Source organism: Podarcis melisellensis, assembly GCF_964234715.1.
Source record: "Podarcis melisellensis genome assembly, chromosome: 16".
Classification (NCBI taxonomy): domain Eukaryota; kingdom Metazoa; phylum Chordata; class Lepidosauria; order Squamata; family Lacertidae; genus Podarcis; species Podarcis melisellensis.
The window spans coordinates 957,580-975,530 of NC_138533.1; the positions used below are offsets into that span (position 1 = coordinate 957,580).

At 43.5% G+C, this 17,951-nt stretch overlaps 1 protein-coding gene across 1 annotated transcript; it reads left to right on the forward strand.

Moving 5' to 3' along the window:
- Positions 1 to 1,258: 1,258 nt before the first annotated feature.
- Positions 1,259 to 15,729, forward strand: LOC309358871 (vomeronasal type-2 receptor 26-like; the record flags this gene model as incomplete). Its single annotated transcript, XM_081892140.1, has 7 exons — positions 1,259 to 1,401; positions 2,751 to 3,042; positions 3,544 to 4,410; positions 5,056 to 5,196; positions 7,405 to 7,514; positions 8,123 to 8,363; positions 15,244 to 15,729. The coding sequence occupies 7 exons, from the start codon at positions 1,259 to 1,261 to the stop codon at positions 15,727 to 15,729; spliced, it is 2,280 nt and encodes a 759-aa protein (XP_081748266.1).
- Between the last annotated feature and the right edge of the window lie 2,222 nt (positions 15,730 to 17,951).

The window sequence follows — 17,951 nt, forward strand, 5'->3', positions numbered from 1 at the left end:
GGGTTAGCGGAGTCTGTAACCTGAAGTGTCTGTAACCTGAAGCGTATATAACCCGAGGTACCACTGTATAGCCTTTCCCTTACGTGCCTCCAGCAACAGGGACACCTTATTGTCTCCAAATCCAAGAGTGTTTGACCATGCAACAATTGTGCTGCTCCAAGAATGCTCATATTGAACCTCACGCTAAGACTCAAGAAGGATCTTATATATTATCTCCCCCCTCAATAAATAGGAAATATTGGAACTTCAGTTTGTCTCTGTCAGTCACTCTGTCGATTTCATGGCCTTACTACCCTTTCCCTTCCCACATGCCACAACCACATGTATTGTATGTTTCAAGTTGTACCACTGCATTTAAGTCTCCATTGTCACCTTCATGAGTCCCTCACATTGCTTTCCAACTCTAAGATGACAAAAGGAAATTCCCCACTTCCATAGGAATTGATCTATATTTGTTAATATACAGTAACTAGTCAGTTTCAGCTGTTAGCCCATGCAATGTGGGATTTCTGAAGTGTTTAGAAAAACTGGTGTCTGCATACACTAACCATTTCTGTAAGGACATGTAAGACTCTGTATCGCACCTGCAACTGGAGCCTGTATTATTTTAACTATTTTCTCCCTTCCCTTAACTCTTGTACAAGGAAACATCCCTGAAAATCATGTCTTCATTGCGACACATGTACAGTTGAGGGAAATGGTGCAGGTGTGATTGAGGAAGAGTGTTGGGGAAACTAGGAAACTCCCTTCAGGGCACCAGTTTGCAGCTGGACTGCCTGGGGCACTCACAACTGCAAGAGAACTACTCAATAACAAGTATGCATTATTATTTTGATCTTACTATAAGTCACAGAGCTCAATGCTCTAAGGTGATAACTTAGTAATTATGTCAAATTGCTGAGTTTCACCATCTATCTTGCAAAATCCCATGTACATTTTATGAGGCCATCAACACAATCAATATCAGAGTGTGGAAGTGTATATAAAATAAATCCTGTGTCATTTAGAGCCCCAATGAAAAATTCTGAACATGCAGGTCTTCATGGATCAGGTCATTGGCTTTTCCCCTTTATCAAAATAACCCAAATCATTAACTGAAAGTTCTTGCAATGCAGTTTATGGTAGATGAGATAGAAATCTGACTATCAGCATCCCTGTTGGCCCCAAGATGGTAAGAACATTTCTGCTGCAGATTCTTGTCTTCCTGTGGCTACAGTTGCCTCCAACTGAGAGCAAGGAACACTCTGCTAGATGCACCATGATGGAGCCTTTTCAGCTTCCGTACCAGAATTATCAGATTGGGGACCTAATCATTGGAGGAATTGTTACCTATTTTGGCTTTGTATTTGAAGAAATGGATTTCCAAGAGCACCCAAACACAAAGCTTATAGATGAACTCTTGTAAGTAAAATCCTATCCTTCATAGCATACCCTTGGTGAGCTCATGTATGCGACAATTACACCAAACATACGATGGCATGCTCAGAACACGTTTCCCTGTGATTTTTATCAAGTAGCATGTTAAACATATACTTTCTTCTTTTTACATTATGATCTTGTCACCTTCTTTGTTGCTTGATTCCACTTCATGATGCCTCTATCTTCTGCCTGTTCTGCTTTCTCATCACCTGATCCAATGGCTCTCACCACGTTCTCCCAACTTCATCCTCATCCTCCCTCTGTGTTTCCTTTCACAACATTAACATCTGGTTTTCCTTTGCAGCAAAGCTTTATCTTCATATTCACAATCACTATCATTTAATCTGACAGTCACAGATGAATGTGACATATAAATAACATAGAATCTGGATTATATTCTCTGCTATACAATGTAAACCATATTGGGGGAAAAAACCCAAGTATCAAAACTGAGTTATATGCAGAGTATTAATAAACCTAATTTAGTCTGATCTATTAATCCTAATGGGCCTTCTCTGAGTATGACTAACATTGGCTACAGTATTTTTTGTACAGCCACAATTTTCTTTGAAGGAGGGAAGGATGTTACCGTGAAAGAATAAATCCTATTCCATCTGATGTGCTCTGGTCTCTACTCCCCACCTACACCAAGCACTGATTATCTGAGAAGCACCAGTCAGAATTTCTGACTTGGGAACTTCTCTTCCAGTAAGTGTCCATTGGTTGCTGAAAGGAAATAAGAGAAGGATGTGGCAACCAGGTACCCCCTCTCAGCAGTAGTGAAATAGCTGTTTGCTTTAGCTACCTGTGAGGACCCATAATTTTAAGCACCAGTGCTACACCTGCAAATAACAGATTAATTTACATATGTGAGTTTCAGGATATGAATGTTCTGCAAAAATTAAATGCTTTTTAGATGCAATATTCTTAAAGCTGACTGAATATTGTCCATGGGGTCAACTATCAACTGTCGAGACTCACAATGGATATACAGTGGTACCTCGAGTTACATACGCTTCAGGTTACAGACTCCGCTAACCCAGAAATAGTGCTTCAGGATAAGAACAGAAATCCTACTCCGGTGGCACGGCGGCAGCAGGAGGCCCCATTAGCTAAAGTGTTGCTTCAGGTTAAGAACAGTTTCAGGTTAAGAACGGACCTCCGGAATGAATTAAGTACTTAACCTGAGGTACCACTGTATAGTGTGTTTTTTAGCTTATTTGTTTTATTTAATCTTTTGGGATTTGCCAGAGAGAGCCAGGAAGTTATCAATGTGCTTAAGAGGGAGAGGAGGAGAATACCTCTGACACACAATGTAACTCTTTTATTAGTGACATGCTGAAGTACTACCAGAATACCCTCTCCCTGGTGTTTGCTGTCAAAAAAATAAACAAGAATCCTAATATACTCCCGAATATGACCTTTGGGTTCCATGTCTATGACAGCTACTTAAATGCAAGGATGACTTATCAGAACACCCTGAAACTTCTGTCCATCACAGAAAGGATTGTCCCCAACTTCATATGTGAGAAGAAGAAAAATAAAATAGCTTTTATTGGGGGACTTGACTCTGACATCTCTCTCTACATGGCTACTGTCTTAAGCATCTACAAGATTCCACAGGTATAGTAAACGTGGGGGCTGTGAATCTATTCTGCTTCTGGTACAATAATTATCTTCTGGGTTCTCAAAGCTTTCTTTTATTTTGGTTCATTTTTCTGAAAAAGGAAATGTGAGAGAAAAATATATAACTGATACAAAAGCACCTGGGGGAGCTATGCAGTAGTGGTGGGAGTGGAGGGGCTTTGGTGCTTGCCTGGCTTTGTCTCCCATGTGTCACTGGGAAGCAGCAGGGAAGTTGGAACTGGGCAAACGCAGCAGCAGGAGTCTTCCTTCTGCTCCTAGGAAGCTGCACAAGGCCAGTTGCAAGAGGTCAGAGAAACCTGCTCCTCCTCCCCACCAACAACTGCTGGTGATATACGCAATGTTCTTGTGAAATCAATATGCATCCATAAATGGAGTAGGGAAATTCTCATGGATTTGTTCTTCAAGCAGATACTTGGGATGAACCACAACTGTTTGCTCTAATTCTCCAATTGTTCTGGAATTGATTTCTTCCTCCAGATTGCTTACTGCGTATTAGCTCCAGTGAGAAGCCCGGAGTTGCAGCCCCAGACATTCTACCGAACGGTGCCCAATGAGAAATATCAATATGCAGGGATTGTCATGCTACTTCTACATTTCCAGTGGACATGGGTAGGAATTGTGGCATCCGATGATGAAAATGGAGAGACCTTTATGCAATCCTTAGTGCCAATGCTTTCCCAGCATGGAGTCTGTACAGCTTTCGTTGAAAAGCTACCAGCCATATCTCAGGGTCTAGATAATTTCAGTTCCCTGGAACTTCTCCGGGCCAAGTCCTCTTTCCTGATGGCCTCAGAAGTCCACATATTGGTTATGTTTGCAGAACTTCAGACCATTGCAGTTGTGAAATGGGTGCAATATTTCTTTTCATTAGCTGAAGATATTGAAGAGAATTCTATAGGCACCGTGTGGGTTTTGACAGCCCAGTGGGCTTTCACTTCAGAAACAACACAAAGGTATTATGACATACAAGTCTTTGATGGTGCCTTGTCTTTTGCAATTCACACAGAGAAAGTCCAGGGATTTAAAGACTTCCTTCAGACCCTGAACCCCAACTCTCCAAAGGGAGATGGCTTCCTCCAGGCTTTTTGGCAACAGGCATTCAACTGTTTGTTTTCTGCTTCCAATGGGCACAAGGAAAACACAAAGACCTGCACTGGCCATGAGAGTCTGGAGAGCCTTCCTGGGCATATTTTTGAAATGACCATGACTGGCCAAAGTTACAGTATCTATAATGCGGTTTATGCCATTGCACATACTTTACATCAGATGCACTCATCCAGGTCAAAACGCAGAATGATGGCAGGCGGAGGTGGGCTCGATCCTCCAAAACTGCAACCTTGGCAGGTAAGATTTCCTGTTCAGAACAAAGATTGCTTGGGGCTAATCTAATGGGCGATGACACACAGTCCATAGGATGAATACACACAAACACAGAGACATAATTTACACACACAACCTCTTACAGCTTTTACCTGTTTTCCCTTTCCTTCAAGATGAAGGAGCCACAATCAAGAAAGGACCTGTACTTCCCTTCCAGTTGCAGGAGTAGTTGAAGGAGTTATGGCACTCTGTACCCTTTCCCTGCCTCTCTAGGAACATGGGCTGGCAAGACGTGTGGAAGCATCTCTTGGATGCGGAAAAGTAAATAAACAAGCAAACAAAAGAAGGAGAGCAGGGAAAACCCTCCATGAGCTGTTCTCCATTTTGTTTTCCCTCTCTCCCTGCAAACCCACCTTCCAGGAGGGGCAGTTCCAGGGCTTCCTGACGTGGCACCATTTTGCCTTTGCACACGGACCCCAGAGCTGAACCCTCAGGCAAGGGGCAGGCCAGCTGTACTTCCTAGAAATACTTAGGTGCTCCAAATGTTGTAGACTGCACAGTTTTGGACTACTTTCCATTGTGTGAAATAGATGGATTGATACTTTCTCCTTTCTATAATCCATAAAAGCTCTCCTTTTTTAAACTTTGCCTTTGTTTTCTTCTGCCTAGCTGCACTCGTTCTTGAGGAGTATCTCCTTCAACAACAGTGCTGGTGACATAGTGTCCTTTGATGAGAATGGGGAATTAGCAGGTGGATTTGATATTATTAACTGGGTTACTTTTCCAAACCAAACCTTCTCCCGTGTGAAAGTAGGAAAGATAGTTCCACAAGATTCACAAACTGTAGACTTCAGCATGGATGAGGGAGCCATCACATGGCACAGATCTTTTAATCAGGTGGGACCAATGGTTTTTTTAAAAATTAGGTATTGTTATTAAAAATACAAATTATGTTCATATGGGACAATGCAATACGTATGGGACAATGACAAAGATTATCGTATGTAGACATTCTTTATCATTCATAAGCAATTGTTTAGGTATAATCCATTTCCAACAAGTTATTTTACCATCAAATATGAGGTCAGAAGTAATTATTTTCTTCTTTAGGGTTCTCTTTTAAAAGTATATAATGGTGATATATTCCACTGTATTGCATATGAAATATTGTTGGCTTCCAACTCCCATCCTCCCTGATCAGTGGCCAGGCTGGTTTTCAGACTGAAGAGAGTTACAGTCCAATACCATCTGGTGGACCAAAGGTTCCACATCCCTGATATATAGGATTTCAGTATAAGATTTTACTGCTTTGAACATGAATGTAGGAGTAAATCATGCTGATCCAAGTGAGATTTACATCTCAGAAGACAAGGGGAGGCTAAGTTACCCATTTGTTTTGAAAGAAGATTGATGGTCTTGTGGAGCTTCCAATGTTACCTTCTTTTTTAACTCCTTGTATTTCAAATTCTGGGGACGCGAGTGGCGCTGTGGGTATACCACAGAGCCTAGAACTTGCAGGTCAGAAGGTTGGTGGTTTGAATTCCCGCGACGGGGTGAGCTCCCGTTGCTCGGTCCCTGCTTCTGCCAACCTAGCGGTTTGAAAGCACATCAAAGTGCATGTAGATAAATAGGTACCGCTCCAGCGGGAAGGTAAACGGCTTTTCCGTGCGCTGCTCTGTTTCGCCAGAAGCGGCTTAGTCCTGCTGGCCACATGACTCGGAAGCTGTACACCGGCTCCCTCGGCCAGTAAAGCGAGATGAGCGCCGCAACCCCAGAGTTGGTCACGACTGGAAATAATGGTCAGGGGTCCCTTTACCTTTACCTATTTCAAATTCTGTTGTCTTCCCTGTCCTCTCTCCATCCTCCATCTTTATGCAAATGAAAAATTCAATATTCCTTCACATTCACTCCCAATATTTACACTGCAATATTTATTTTTGTACTATTTATTTATGTACACAAAGCCACTTCCGAGCTCGAGAGAAGGTGGGGTTGCGGGCCCACCCCCTCCCACGCATGCGGAGGCTGGCTCTCAGCCCCTGCGAGAGCAGGGGAATCCTCGGGCGCGTCACCGACCCGGCCAGCCAATCAGCGGGCTGGGGAGGCGTGGCCTAGCACATTTAAGGCTGGCACGCCCGGGGACCGCCCTCTCTTCCCCGTCCAGCTGCTCCGGTTTCCCATCCCACCCACCCTTAGGTTTAGCTAGCCTTGACCTTGCTATGGACTCCGGTTGTTCTCCGCAAGGCGCCTGGTAGGAATTTTTCCACGTGGCAAATTTCCAGCCATTTGGTTTTTTCGCCTACCTCGTAGCAAATGTCACAACTTTCCCGGTATTGGTGGTTAGGCATTGGCAGGGATAATTGTTATGCAAATGAAGGGGGGAAAGAAGCGCCATCACCTTCCCCCAAAGCGAAGGGTAGTCCGGTAAAGGACTCCGGGGGGTGTTGCCCTGTCCGAAGCCTATGGAGGTGTAGACACCCCCGAGGGGTGACACCTGGGGGATCCTAGTTGGCGTACTTCAGCAGGACTCACCCGGCTGGTGGTTAACCCTTCCCGGTCTCCATGCTGGGTAGTCGATAGGAACCAATGCCTAAGGACAATACCTCTCAATTCCTGTAATCAATAAAGTTGTGGCCTTTTATGCCCATTAACCTTAAATAATGTGTCCTGTGTCTTCATTTCACAAGGGGAAGGGTACTTGCCACGCAACATACTTTTCTGGAATAATGTCAACCAGTCAAATTGATCTCTTCTCTTTGGTTAAAACTGTGTTGTTCACAAGGCACAAGAGAGCTACATTTTCTCCTCTTTTTATGGCTAGGTGCTGCCCCTTGCCTTGTGTAATGATCGCTGCCAGCCAGGCTCCAGCAGGAAAAAGAAGGAGGGGCTGCCATTTTGTTGCTATGATTGTGCTTCGTGTCCACATGGGATGATTTCGAATCAAACGGGTAGGAGACATCATCTGCTATTTTGTATAATGCTTCCTCATATCTATTTCAACTGTTTCCCCTCTATTAGCAGTTCAGTACTCCTAAAGAGAAGAGCAGCTGCACTGATATCTGCAAAAAAAGAGAGATAATTGGGGGAACTAAATCCAGAAATTTTACAAAGGAGATCTCTGGAAATAGGTGTGGAACATGTCTGGTGTTCTCTGCCTGCTTCCCACATGCAACATTGTTAGGGGAGGGTGAAGATGTTCCAAACCCTCCACCCCATAGTTTTACGTGTGAGAGCCAGAAAAAAGCATATAACTGTCTCCTTACACAGAATAGTCCTCAGTCCAGCCTCTGAGCCCAAAGTGGCTGTTCTCAAGAAGCCTCCATCGCCATGAAGATCTCTCTGGGTGTGAAGAACTTTAGCTAAGGGTGCAACCAAAGGCCATGTTTCTGATCATTAACTGCAGATGAAAGACAGAGTAGAACCTATTGCGGATTATGCATAATGACAGGAGATTGTACAAACAGTTTTCAATATCCACGTATCTCTGATACTTATTCCAACTAATTAATGCCTTATTTCTTGGAACTCATTTATCACTCATTTCATTTTCATTTTTTTCAGATATGGATTATTGTTTCCACTGCCAAGAAGACCAATTTCCAAACAAGGACAGAGATCAATGCATCCCCAAACGCCAACATTTTCTTTCCTACGCAGAACCTTTAGGGGTCGTTTTAGCTTCCTCAGCCCTGGTCTTTTCTCTGGTCACAGCTTGGATACTTGGCGTCTTCTCTAGGAATGGGGACACTCCCATTGTCAAAGCCAACAACCGAGACCTCACCTACACTCTCCTTCTTTCCCTCTTGCTCTGCTTCCTCTGCTCCTTGCTGTTCATTGGCCAGCCTCACCCAGTCAGCTGCTCTTTACGACAAACGGCCTTTGGCATCATCTTCTCCATTGCTGTGTCTTGTGTCTTGGCCAAAACCATCACGGTGGTTCTGGCTTTCATGGCCACCAAACCAGGATCCAGGATGAGGAAATGGGTGGGGAAATCTCTCACAAACTCTGTGCTTCTTGGTTGCTGCTCCGTTCAAACCAGCATTTGTGCTGCTTGGCTCTGCACGGCTCCTCCCTTCCCAGATGTGGACATGAACTCTCTGATGGAGGAAATCATTGTGGAATGCAACGAAGGTTCTGTCGCGATGTTCTATTCTGTCCTGGGTTATCTGGGATTCCTGGCCATGGTCAGCTTCACTATGGCTTTCCTGGCCAAGAGGTTGCCGGACAGTTTCAACGAAGCCAAGTTCATCACCTTCAGCATGTTGGTGTTCTGCAGCGTTTGGCTGTCCTTTGTTCCCTCTTATCTGAGCACCAAAGGAAAGCAGATGGTGGCTGTGGAGGTCTTTTGCATCTTGGCCTCCAGCGCAGGTTTGCTGGGCTGTATCTTTTCCCCAAAATTGTACATAATTATTCTGAGGCCTGACTTGAACAGCAACGACCACTTAATTCTGAGGAGCAAATAGGAATCACCTTGTGTTGATGGTTTTAATTATTGCATTGTTTGCTGGCATTTATTGGATGAAAACAAGAGAAAGTAATTCCTTGTATTTTTCAACTCTTATCCTTTTAAACTTTTTCATTCCCAATCTACATCTGTGATCAATAAAGCTGAGACCAATTTTTAACCCCATAAATTTGTTCTGTCAATTTGTTATCCTATCAATACACTGATCTTCCACTCATAGGGGCTAAAGGAATATCCCTTCATGGGGAGAGATCATCAGTGTGAAACATGTAACTTCTGCGAAGGCTATACTTTATATATTTAGGTAAAAGCTATATTGTATTTATTTATATGTAATCAGGAAAGGCTGCTGATCTCACAGTGTACTGTAGCTGCAAAAGCCTGTATAACGTGGCAGAACATCATGGACAATTAAGATGCTGAATGACATTTGTTACCCGCTGGTCCTCCTCTGCCTACAAATGAGACCCAGATTCTCTGAGTTTATCTTCTCCATTTAGAACAGATACAGAGTGGCTGGACTGAAGAACATTTCAGCTCTCAGGAGAACCTACAAAACCCCGTGCAAAGGGCTTTACAAGTCCTGATGATGTTCTGATAGTTCAGGCTTGCAAAGCTGTGTTCATGAAGCTATGGAAACCCCAACAAGCAGTTCTTGGGGGGGGGGGCATTGCATAGCTCCATATGTAGCACCGTGCGGCCCCAAAGATCAGCTGATAGCAGGAGCTTGCAGAGCACCATGTTTGCTGAGTTTCAGCCCCAAGGACCAGCTGATCATTCATGTGGGGAAAATAGGTTCTCTGATGTCTCTGTGATCTTGGATGAAGTAGAGGTATCCTGTCCCATCCCCAGGTCACCTGTGGCCCACATGGGATGTGGGAGATGAGGATCCAGGTCACCTCTCAGATCAAGTGCCCCATAAGATCACAAGATCAACCATGTTGTTTACAATAAAGCTTTAGGCCTCAAAAATTGATGGAGGTCAGTTTAGCTAAAAAAACCACAGCCTACAATTTTTAGCAGAAGAAAGTAGAATTAAAAGTATTCACGATATGAAGAATACTATAGCATTTCCCCTTTGGACATAACTTGGTCAGAATTGATTGCTATAGTGGTGTTTTAAGCATTTTAAAACTCCTAGAGAAGGACTTCTGGAGGCGGCGCCAACGGCAATGGTGGTCTCCTTCTAGTCTGGAGGGAGAAGCTCCGTGGAAATCGGGTCTGTCCACTACGGCGAAGCGGAGACCCCTGCGAAAATCACAGGCAGGAGAAGCCTGTGACCGTGTAACAGTTAATACAGTTAATACAGATGTCAGTAATCAACTCTGGAGCTCAACCAAAGGGGGGACTGTAGAGTGTGGTGGTTAAAGGGTTAATCTTCTTGTGTTTGAGGAAGGGACTCCTACGGGAAGTCAGTCAGGATGTCAGGATGTCTTTGTTCTTTGTTCTGTGAAGTTGGTTTCGAGTTGTGCTTTGAGACGGAGAGGATGTCCGAATCCTCCGGTGGAGTGATTTACTGCTTGTAAATAATAAAGCTTCTTAGATTAGAAGACTCTTGTCTCTGGACTGTATTACTCCCTATTCTACTTCACGAGAGCAACGCCGCTGCAGCTCTGCTGTTCCTGCCTTAGGTGAAGTCTTTCCTTTTTTTAAAAAAAATAATTTTTATTAACCGGCCAATCAAATCAAATTAAATCACATCACATAAATTCCAAATTACAAAGCCGAATTTTAAATTTTGTTGGGGGGACCCATATTTCAAGATCCGAAGGGGGATTCTGATCATTTTCTTGCTACTGCGTTAATGTCCAAATCAATCCAAATCAGTCCAAACAGAGTTCATAATTCTATCTAGTCTTATCTTGCTGTTTCCACATCACATCTTGTTCATATATTTTCTCTTTTTTCTTTATGGTCTCTTCTGATAGTCTCCTGAAGCCGATAAACACCAATAATAATCCTGAGTGAATTTTCCGTTCTTCCAATCCTCAAATTGAGATGGTTTCCATATATCATCACCTTCATAGATAACATCGCTCTTTCCATCATTGATCTCGTAAAACTGTCGCACTTGTCCCTCTGAGGAGTTTCACCCACAATATATAAACAGCTCTATTTCTCTCTTTCTCCTCCCAGACTCAAGACCTCCGACAGAACTTCCCAATATGGTGACGGCATTTTTAATTGCGTCATTCCAAAGCTCTTATACATTCCACGCTCTTCTTATAACATGCTTTGGTTCGAAAGTTTATCTCCACACAGCCTTAAATCCACAGCTTAAGTCCTTAAAACGACAATTCTGACTCGTGAGGGGAGGGGATTCTTGTTTAATCACATAAGGAAAGAAAGGAAAGTTTTTTCCCCTCCCCCATCAGTCATTTGCCATACCGTATCTTGGGGTATCTTCTCATGTTTTATTCTTGTCTTGTTTTATCAGAGATCTCTTCTGTTAGCAGTCTTTACTCCCCCCCCTTCCTTGAGATATGTGCATTCCTTCATCCAAATTGTTTCTTTTGAAGTCCTTGCAGCTAGTGGGACGGCGTCCAGGAGCGCCGGAATCCCACAGGAGGGCTTTGTGCCTAGTGCCCCCATCCCCACAAATTCGGGGGTGGTATAGGGCACAGCAGGCAAGGGCAGTCCCCCCCAGGGGGGGGTAGGGAGGCTAATTACTCCCATCATAGCCTCCAAATTACCTTGTGTGGGTCGGAGAGATGTTATTGTCAGCCATCTTCCGATGCGCCCCCTAGTGGCCCCCCTAGGTGAAGTCTTTCCAGAAGATTGCACTGAGAGCACAGCAGTATTTTGTGCACAGGGGAAGCGCATAGGACAGGCAGAAGTTCAAGAGGGATTTTTCTTGAACACCTCGGTCAGTAGGGGAAATCCATTCCTCTTTTCTCTTGGGGAGGAAGTGACTATCCACTTTATAGTTAGGATAATGTAATGAATGAAATTCTGCCATCAGAACTGAACCCATCAGTGGGTTCAGTTGTCCTTGGAATAGCAAAGTATGGCTATTGATGGCTAGGTACAGGACATCATGCTATCACTATTTGTACAAAGGTTTTCCTGGAAACATTCCAGGAAAGTGATGAACAGCTTATTTACACAGCTTATCCACCTATCTCAGGGGTCAGCAAGGTTTATTAGCCATGGGTCGGATCACTCCCACGGAGATTGTCTGTGGACCGTAGTGGCACAGCGCGATGCTGGAAATCTCGTCTGCGCATGTCAGTGGCGCCAGAAATCACTTCTGCGCATGCCCAGATGCCGAAAATCATGCCTGCGCAGAAGTGATTTTCAGCATCTGCATTTGCGCAGATGTGATTTCTGGCACTGCTTGGTGAGTCCCCACACCACACTGTTCTGGTTTAGCACAGCGCATGGGGGCTCACCGAGTGGGCTGCTCGGTTCAGGGGCAGTTTGGGGGCTGGTAAAACAGTCTTCATGGGCCGCATATTGCTGACCCCTGACCTATCTGAAGGAACGTCCTGTCTAATATTTGTGGTCTAAGTTCTATGAAATTTAGGTCAAGACTTACTGTAATTCTTAAAAGAACCACATCTTACCTTCACAATGAATGAATGAATAAATTTATTACGGTCATAGACCAGAAAAAACATTAAAAAAAAAACAACAATAGTTTACAAAGGGAATAATGGTGTCAATTAAAAATTGTAAAATTATACATAAAAGCAATACACATATGCACACACACACACACACACATATATACACATATATGCACTACAGTATATGTATAGACTTAAAAAATGGGGGGGCTTGTCCAGGGGTCAAGTCTTTTACTTTTTTACAGCTACCTTCACAATGAACATTACTACAGGGCTTTTTCCAGCCAGAACTCGCTGGAACTCAGTTCTCTCCCCTCTCAGGGTGGCGCCATTCCATTCCAAGGGAACGAGGGAGGTGTTTGTGGTGAGTTCCAGCACCTCTTTTTCTAGAAAGCAGCACTGCTCATTAATTTTTTTTTTCCGTTTAAGCTCCATTCATTTTTTGAAGAAGAACCTCATTATAAACACAGGGAGAAAGACACTAACATACATCTTTTAAAGAGACCATGACCTATACCTCTTAAATGCTAAAGATAAGCACTCTATTTGTACAAATATTACTTATATTTAATTATATTTGGCATCTTCATTAATTGCATTTCCCTCTTCAATCTTAGCTCCACCACTTTCTGGGAAGAGTTTCATTTAATAATAGGGTTGGAGAAGAAGTTTCCTTTGACCAAAATGGAGAATTAGTAGCTGGATTTGATATAATAAATTGGGTCACATTCCCAAATCAGTCCTTTCTGAGAGTCAAAGTTGGAACAATGGACCCACAAGCTCCCCCAGAAAAGAGGTTAACCATTCATGATGATGGTATCATGTGGCCCAACTGGTTCAACCAGGTAAGAATTTATTAAAGGTTTTCATTAGTTTTTTGCTCAGTGTCCCAAAACTGCTTCATTGCAACACATTATCAGAATCAGACTCGATCTGTGAAGGAAATATCAGGCTGTAGCACTGCTAAAAGGAAAGCTATCTTATTTCTAGGTCTAGTTGCAATACGGTCAAAAGCAGAAAGATTTAATCATTCTAGGAACCCACTGGTGAAGAAGACCCCTGCAGCCAGCAGGATTGGACCCTCTACTCAGGAGGTGAATGGAGAGCTCAATCCTGCTGAATTTGACTGCACTCATTTGACTGCACTCAGAAACTGCAGCTCCAAACTATTATTTTTAGCACCTGGCTCCTCAAAAGTAGATTTTAAGACACATGCAGATGATGAAGGTAACTGCAAGCAAACAGCACTGCAAGAATCCATCAAAAGCCAACAATTACAGCTGCAATCAAAATTATTCAACCCCCATTTCAAATCAGGTTTATTATAAAAATTTACAGACTTTCAGCTGTTTGCAAAGGAATTGAAATAGCTCAACTCAATGGATGCTTCAAGTGGTTTCCCCAAATTCAACTGAAAATGCAACTTCTACTGGCTTCTTCAGTCTCACTGTTATTCACCCCCTAAATAGAATCCATCACAGCAGCACAAATACGACAGGTGTTGTCTCAAGCGAACCTGATGCAACTAATCAAGGGCTTCAGGTGTGCTAGAGATGGAAAACATGAAATACCTGCTCTCACAAGGCATTTCTTGAGTGTCAAATGTTGCTGTATGTTAGAAATACGGTTAAATCCGGAGAATAATGTAAGAACGTAAGAGAAGAGATCGTCCCCTTCACAAAAAAGATACAAGTATACAAAAAGAAAGGAAAGGCACTGAATGTTGCCAGATAAACCATTGGAAGCATAGTTTGCAAGTTCCAAATTAAAGGAACACTGGTTAGACTACCTGGACGGGGCAGAATTTCAATAATTTCTATTGTAATTGAGCAATTTCTATATTCATTAAGCTTTCACCAGAACATTTTCCAATTTGATAAGAAATTGCCATGCTAATCTCTGAAGAAGTTCAAATACTTACCAATATGGTTTTCATAAAGGCAAAGGTACTGGAATAATGGTAGGTGCTCCAATGCTACCATTAGCGCTGAATTTAAGATCATATTCAGATAAAACAAAAAACCTATAGCAATCTATTGCTTAATTGTCATTTTTACTATTTGAAGATAAGTCCCAAACTATTTCCTTCTTTCATTTATGAACAGGCACAACTCACTTCTCTGTGTAATGAGAATTGTCATGTAGGTTATAGAAAGAACAAGAAGGAAGGAAAGCCATTCTGCTGCTACGATTGCCTTCCGTGTCCAGAAGGGAAGATCTCAAACAAGGAGGGTAAGGAATGCATCACACGCTTGAATTTTACCTGTGAATCAGAAGCTCCTTTCTTTAGTGGGAAAACAGTATGGAAGTAGCACATATATATTCTGGCATCTCTTAGATGCATTTTGCCAATTTGGGGACAGAAGAACTTTTTTAAAAATAAGATGTTTATTTCTTTTTCTTTCAGATATGGACGACTGTTTAGAATGCCCTGGAGATCAATATGCAAACAATGAACAGGATGGCTGCCTCCCCAAAGACAGAACATTCTTGTCTTATGGAGAACCGTTGGGGATCAGTTTGGCCACATTTGCCCTCTTCTTTTCCTTCATCACAGCTTTGGTGCTTCAAATATTCACAAAGCACAGAGATACTCCCATAGTTAAAGCCAACAACCGCAACCTCACTTATATTCTCCTCCTTTTCCTCCTCCTCTCCTTCCTTGGTGCTCTGCTCTTCATTGGCCAGCCTGAGGAAGTCACCTGCCTCCTTCGACAAACTGCTTTTGGCATGATCTTCTCAGTGGCCATTTCTTGCATATTGTCCAAAACTGCCATTGTGGTTCTGGCTCTCATGGCCACCAAGCCAGGGTCCCGAATGCAGAAGTGGCTGGGGAAGCCATTGGCCAGTTCCATTGTTCTTTCCTGCTCCCTTATTCAAGCCACGATCTGTAGCATATGGCTGGCCACTGCTCCTCCTTTCCCAGACGTTGACATGCACTCAATGACTGAAGAAATAATACTAGAATGTAATGAAGGTTCCACTATCATGTTTTATTGTGTCCTGGGATTCATGGGTCTGCTGGCCATTGTGAGCTTCACGGTGGCTTTCCTAGCTAGAAAGTTGCCTGACAGTTTCAATGAAGCCAAATTCATCACCTTCAGCATGTTGGTCTTTTGCAGTGTGTGGCTCTCCTTTGTTCCAACCTACTTGAGCACCAAGGGCAAATACATGGTGGCTGTGGAGATCTTCTCCATCTTGGCCCCCAGTTGTGGGTTACTGGGCTGCATCTTTCCCCCCAAATGCTATGTTATTTTACTGAGGCCTGAGCTTAACAGCAGGGAGCAGCTAATAAGAAGGCAGTTTTAAATAATCCAGAAGTCTGAATCATGCTTGTAATTCTAGGTGTCTTTTATTGCTATTTTATTTACATGTATGTAATTAGAAATCTGGGACACTCGTGTCCCTAGAAATTAAAGAATCAACAAGTAAACAATAAAAAAGATAAAAAAGAACTCCTTTGGGAGAAAATGTGAGGACACAATTAGGGCAGTGGTGAATTGCTTAACGTAGATTCCGGCGTATTAGGAGACTGGGCGTATTAGGCGACCCCACAAGTTTGCAGCTGCAATTTGGGGGTTCGTCTTATAAGCCCAGTCGCCTAATACGCTGGGCAGCTCCATGCTGGGAGAAAGCCACCCGGTGCAGAGCAGAGCCCGCCGCCCGCTGCTGCTGCTTCCAAAGCAGCAGGGGGGGGAGGGGGCTGTGCGCTGGGCGGCTTTCTCCCAGCGCGGAGCCCGCACCACAGAGAAGATAAATTCAGAGATTCTGGGTCTGAGGTGGCATTTCTAGGTGAATGAGCACCAATGGGAAATACATACCAAACAATTGTTTGGAAGTCCCACTTGGAAATGTGACAAAATCATTTTCTGAAGGAAATGGGATGTGGCTTGTATCTTCATGTGAATGATGACTGAAAGGATTAAAAATGTTCATTCATACTGTTTTGCCATGTTATACAGGCTTTTTCAGCAACATTCTGTGATCAGCAGATTTCTTTGATTACATATAAATAGATATATGTATAATATAGTTTTCAAATACATATATAAAGTATAGACTTAGCAGAAGTTACATGTTTCACACTGACAATCTCTCTCCATGAAGGGATACACTTTTAGCACCCTACTATATTAAACTGATTTCCCCACTAAAATTTCAACCATGTGCACCACAGTTTCTTTAGGACTCCTTCATAAAATAATGTTATCTTATGTTGCGTCTCGAGGCCCCAAGACCCACCCCCAAAAGAAATACACACAAACACTTATATTAGTTTACGTTTTTGGGCAAATTTTGGCCACAACTTTATTGAACTACAACCACATGAGCAGTATTGGCTTAGGCATTGACTCCCCACTATAACTGGCTCCACCTCTCAGTGTGATCATCCAATGGGGTAAACCAAACGGGGCAGCAAGGTTGATGAGGACCAACCTAAGCTCACCCTGGGGTTCCTGTGGTCCTGGCATGGCCCTAGCCCTTCAAGTGGACTTCGGAAGAGATCAAGGTCCCCCAGATTGCTTTAACGGAATACCCAGTTCCTGGAGGGGCAGGAGATGGACACCCCCCCACCACAATCCAACTGAGCCAACGCCTAACTGCCACCTTACAAGTTGTGATGATTTGCTAAGGGGTAGGTGAAAACCAAATGCCTAAAAGCCAATCTGCCAAATGGAAAAATTCCTACCCAGCCCCTGTTCCAAAACAGCTGACCCAAACCAAAGCAAGGCCAAGTGACTCTACCTAAACTAGGGAGGGTAGCCGGGTGTTCAGCCGTGCAAATGCAAGTGCCCCACTTGCATCACACTGCTGCTTTTAAAGCCCCTTGGATCATGCCACCTACTGGCTATTGGCTGGCATGACCCCAGGGGAATGGCCAGGACTTCCTGCTCCTTCCTCCCCCGCCACCATTTTAACCCTGTCAGGTGAGCTCTTGGGTCCCGAGTGCAACCAGGACCCTCTGTTATGAGGATCCCATTTATCTTACTGCTATTCATAAGTATAGCGACTGACAGATCAGATGATTTCTGGATTATTCTACAACCATTCATTACACTGAACCACGGTGCCATAGATCCATGACAGCAGCCATCGTTTTCTCGATGTAACGCAAGGCAGGTCATCCTCCTCAGACCATCACAGGATGTCTCTGGGCTATTCACAGATCCAGTCTGCAAAGTGTGCACTTGTAGTCACAGGTACTAGGTGCAGTGGAGAGTAGTAGGGTAATTGGGACACTACTCTGAAAATTTCCATATTTCCTCCCCGAATCTACCTGCAGGACCTCAGCAAATCATGTGGTGGTTCTGTCTATTACTGACTCTGGCGCCACCTCCTGTTGGTCTCCTTGCCTTCTCCTTCCCTAATAGTCCCCATGAGCAGCAGCTGCCACTAACTTGCTGTTTCAAGGGCTGCAAGACAAAAAGTTTCAAAACATGCCAAGAGAAAAGGAATTCAGACTCAACATATTCCTCCTAAATCCCCACATGAGAACATTGCTCTATATTCAAAGCACAAATACACAAGAT